The 3,943-nt window shown below is 60.7% G+C and overlaps 1 protein-coding gene across 1 annotated transcript; it reads left to right on the top strand.

Annotated features, from left to right (window-relative positions):
• The first annotated feature begins 217 nt into the window (after nt 1-217).
• Nucleotides 218-2,492, top strand: DRAP1 (DR1-associated protein 1 (negative cofactor 2 alpha)). Its single transcript, XM_010837774.1, has 7 exons — nt 218-484; nt 728-800; nt 909-1,002; nt 1,278-1,397; nt 1,518-1,611; nt 1,820-1,908; nt 2,248-2,492. The coding sequence occupies exons 1-7, from the start codon at nt 443-445 to the stop codon at nt 2,351-2,353; spliced, it is 618 nt and encodes a 205-aa protein (XP_010836076.1). The 5' UTR covers nt 218-442; the 3' UTR covers nt 2,354-2,492.
• Nucleotides 2,493-3,943: the final 1,451 nt, after the last annotated feature.

Here is a 3,943-nt window from a genome sequence, read left to right as displayed (position 1 = left end):
CCCGCCCCCGCCACGGCTGCCGCCGCCGCCGCCATCTTAGTATCCCGGCGCCTCAACAAGAACTTTATAGACAAACGCAGCGACGAGGGCGGGGCCGGGAGGGGCGGGGCCGTCGGGGGCGGGGCCGATCGGGGAAGGCGAGGAGGGGCGGGCCGTTCGGGGGCGGAGCTAACGTTCGCTCTTCAGGTCTTGGGGGCGGGCGGGAGTGGCGGTTCCGTCCCGGACGGACGCGCAAAGCCCGGGAGGCTCTAAGTGGGAGGGCACTCAGGCCCTGCCGGCGGCGTCCTGTCCGGCGGCGCTAGGACCCTGTAGGGAGCGTAGGGGGCGGAGCCGGCGGCACCAGGACCCGGGGGAACCGCGGCGGACGGGCTACGAGCAGGCCCGTGTGCCGGGGGGCTGCGGGCGGCGGCGCTGGGCCCGGCGCGGCGGGAGAGGCCCCGAGATGCCGAGCAAGAAGAAGAAGTACAACGCGCGGTTCCCGCCGGTGAGCACGTGAGCGGGCCCCGGAGGAACGGGCCGGGCTCTCGGGAGGCTCCGGCCCAGGCCGGGCTAGGGAGGCGGGCGCATCGCCGTGTTCGGGGCCCCGTACGCCCCGCCCCCTTCCGTGCCCTTCCAGCGTGGGTGCCCCCCGCCCCCTTTCTCTCGGGATGCTCCCTCTCTCTGCCCGGCTTAAGCACCTTTTCTGGGACGGAGGCGAAGGGGTCCGAGCTGTCTGTCCCCTCCCCAGGCACGAATCAAGAAGATCATGCAGACGGATGAAGAGATTGGGAAGGTGGCGGCGGCCGTGCCTGTCATCATCTGTATCCTGTCGGGAGCTGTCGGGATGGGGGAGTGGGGGAGCCCGGAAGCCCCGGGGTCGCTTTTTGTGGATTGGGCCACCACCCCGCGTTCTCCTTGACCCTCCTCAGCTCGGGCGCTCGAGCTTTTCTTGGAGTCCCTGTTGAAGAAAGCCTGCCAAGTGACCCAGTCCCGAAACGCCAAGACCATGACTACATCCCACCTGTGAGTCGCTCCGATCCTAGAGGGCCCGGTTTGGGGTCTTCCTCCAGGAGTTCACACACCTGGGGGAGGCTGTGCCCTGATAAGGAAGTGGTAGGCTTCTGTGAGGTCTGTGGATTTGAGGAGGAGGGCTAGGATGTTCTGGCCAAGGAGGAGGGTTGGGGTGGAAATTTTCCAGGTTCCATTCCCCTGACATCCACAGAGTCCGTACTGTCCCTTGCTGAGGGCCCAGATGTCTGGGCCCCATCCGAGTGCCATCCCCTTCCCACTTCTTCCAGGAAGCAGTGCATTGAGCTGGAGCAGCAGTTTGACTTCTTGAAGGACCTGGTGGCATCTGTGCCTGACATGCAGGGGGATGGAGAAGACAACCACATGGATGGGGACAAGGGTCCCCGCAGGTAGGGAGCCAGGGTCCAGTGTCCAGGTGGGGAAGGCCAAGGCCCCTGGGCTTGGGGATGGCTGGGGAGTGGTGAAGGAGTGGGGAGACCTGAGGGCAGATGTACTGTACCTTCCCGAAGGGGCCGGAAGTCAGGCAGCAGTGGCCGGAAGAACGGTGGGATGGGAAGCAAAGGCAAGGACAAGAAGCTGTCAGGGACGGACTCAGAGCAGGAGGTGAGTGAGGCCCTAGGCTTCTGCCCCACAGGGTGGACAGGGCAGCCCTATACCAGGCCAGGATGAGCTGGCTGGGGGCCTGGTCCCTCACCTGTGACCTTTGTATTGGTTTCTTTGTAAATTGGGGTTACTGAGGTCAGCCTCCTGTCCCTGCTTTCCAGTGATGGGGCCATGCCCTTCTAGTCTCTAATTCCTGCTTTGTTCTCAGGATGAATCTGAGGATACAGACAGTGACGGAGAAGAGGAGACACCACAGGTCCCACCCCAGGCCAGCCACCCCCCTGCCCACTTTCAGAGGTAAGCAGCTCAGTGGCACCAAGGGGGCCCACTGACCCCAAGACTGACCCTGGCCTCTCTCCTGGCCTCCCTGGCCACTTGGTTCTGTTGGTCTTGGCACATTTGGGGGATGGAAGAGGAAGAACTAAGAAAGACTTCAAGGCTGGGGACTGTGCTCTCAGAAGGTCCCCTTCTGTTAGGTGGGGCTGTGTGACCTGCCCTGGGTCCTTCCCTTCTCTGGGCTTGCTCCCTGTTGGTACAGTGGGTAGTGGGCTCTGGGGATGCCCCAGTGGGGCTGAGTGGGCGGGGATGGGCACCAGAGAGTGGCCTGATCTTTCTTCACTGCTTTCTCCCCTGCAGCCCCCCGACACCCTTCATGCCCTTCACCTCGACCCTGCCTGTGCCCCCAGCACCCCCGGGCGCCTCAGCACCTGACGCAGAGGAAGAAGAGGATTATGACTCCTAGCGCCCTCTGCCCCCCAGGCCACACCCCCTTTGGTTTGTTTTAGTTGCTCTGGGGGGAAGAGAGACCATAGAGCTGTTCTTAAATTTATTAATAAAATAATAATAAAAGGGAACACTCATGTCTGTCCCGGTTTTTGTCCAGAGTTTGTGGCCTCCTTCTCTCCTTCTACCTTCTTCCTGATGCTGAGCTGGGACCCAGAGCCCCGGAGGGCTGGGCAGCAGCTGACTGAAGAGGGAGGGCTGGAGGCCACAGTTCTGCCAGTGCAGGGCCAGGGGTGCCAATGGAAGGAAGGCCGGTCGGAATGGCAGAGGGTCTGAGCCAGCTGGTGCTGGTCATGCTGGGGGACAACCTGTCTCATGGTGCTGTGTGTCCCTTGGTAGGTTCCTCTCCTCTGAATGGCTTCTTCTTGGCTCTCTTATGTAGACCATTGTGTTTACTCTGGGTTGGTACAAAGGGGCAGGTAACAGAAATGAGTCTGGAAAACTAGAGCTTGGGCCACTTGCCTTAAAGGACACGAGGAGGGGCGGTGGGGGCAGAGGAAGGTGGTGTGGTGGGGGGCCATGAAGGCTGGCTGGGGAGCAGGCAGTGACTCTGAGCAGACCCCGGAGCTACGCGCACGAGGCAGATGTATCTTCCGGGAGAAGCGGCTTGGTGAGGCCCGCAGGAGGCTTGGAGTGCTGCAGGCAGCCTGGAGGCCTGGGTTGGCAGTAGACTCGAGCGCTGATGACTAGGAGGGAGGGGATATTCAAGGACTTTTGGGTTTCTTTGGGTGGGGACATGGGGACATAGAAGAGGGATCTCAAGTAAGAGCAATAGGGATCTTAGTAAGATCTCAAGTTTGGCTGTGATGAGTTTGGGGTGCCTGTGAGGCCACTGAGGAGAGGCATGGGGTGGGCACTTGGACGTAGTGGGCTAAAGACAGGTGTGTGAGCCTTGAGAGTCAGGGAGAGGGGAGGGCTGGGGTGGCCCACCAAAGGAGACTGAAGAGCAGCCAGCCCGAGGGCCCCTGGGAGCTTCTGTGGGGCCCACCCAGGGGCGTCTGGGAGGAGGAGAGGTCAGCTGTCAAACGCCTTGGTGGTGGAGACAGAGCCTGAGGTGAGAAACTCAGAGGTGAATGGGAGCAGCACTCAGAACCATGCGGTGGAGGTGGGAGAGGACAGAGGCGCAGAATGACAGGGAAACAGCTTTTGTTTCGTTTTTTAAAATTTAATTTATTTTGGGCTGTTTTGGGTCTTCACTGCTGCTTGGGCTTTTCTCTAGTTGCAGCGCCCAGGCTTCTCACTGCAGTGACTTCTATTGTTGCAGATCGTGGGCTCTAGGACACACGGGCTTCTGTAGTTGTGGCTCCCGGGCTCTCGAGCTCAGGCTCAGTAGTTGTGGCACGCGGGTTTAGCTGTGCCATGGCATGTGGCATCTTTCCAGACCAGGGATGGAACCCATGTCTCCTGGATTGGCAGGCGAATTCTTTACCACTGAGCCACCAGGGAAGCCTTGGTTTTTGTTTTGTTTTGTTTTGTTTTTTAAGATGGCAGAAGTGCAGGCTGAAGTGGCTGAAGGGATGGGAGAAGACGACTAATGGAGTGAGGTGGG

This window comes from Bison bison, unplaced genomic scaffold, assembly GCF_000754665.1.
Source record: "Bison bison bison isolate TAMUID 2011002044 unplaced genomic scaffold, Bison_UMD1.0 scf7180017864080, whole genome shotgun sequence".
Classification (NCBI taxonomy): domain Eukaryota; kingdom Metazoa; phylum Chordata; class Mammalia; order Artiodactyla; family Bovidae; genus Bison; species Bison bison.
This window is presented reverse-complemented; position numbering and strand designations above follow the sequence as displayed.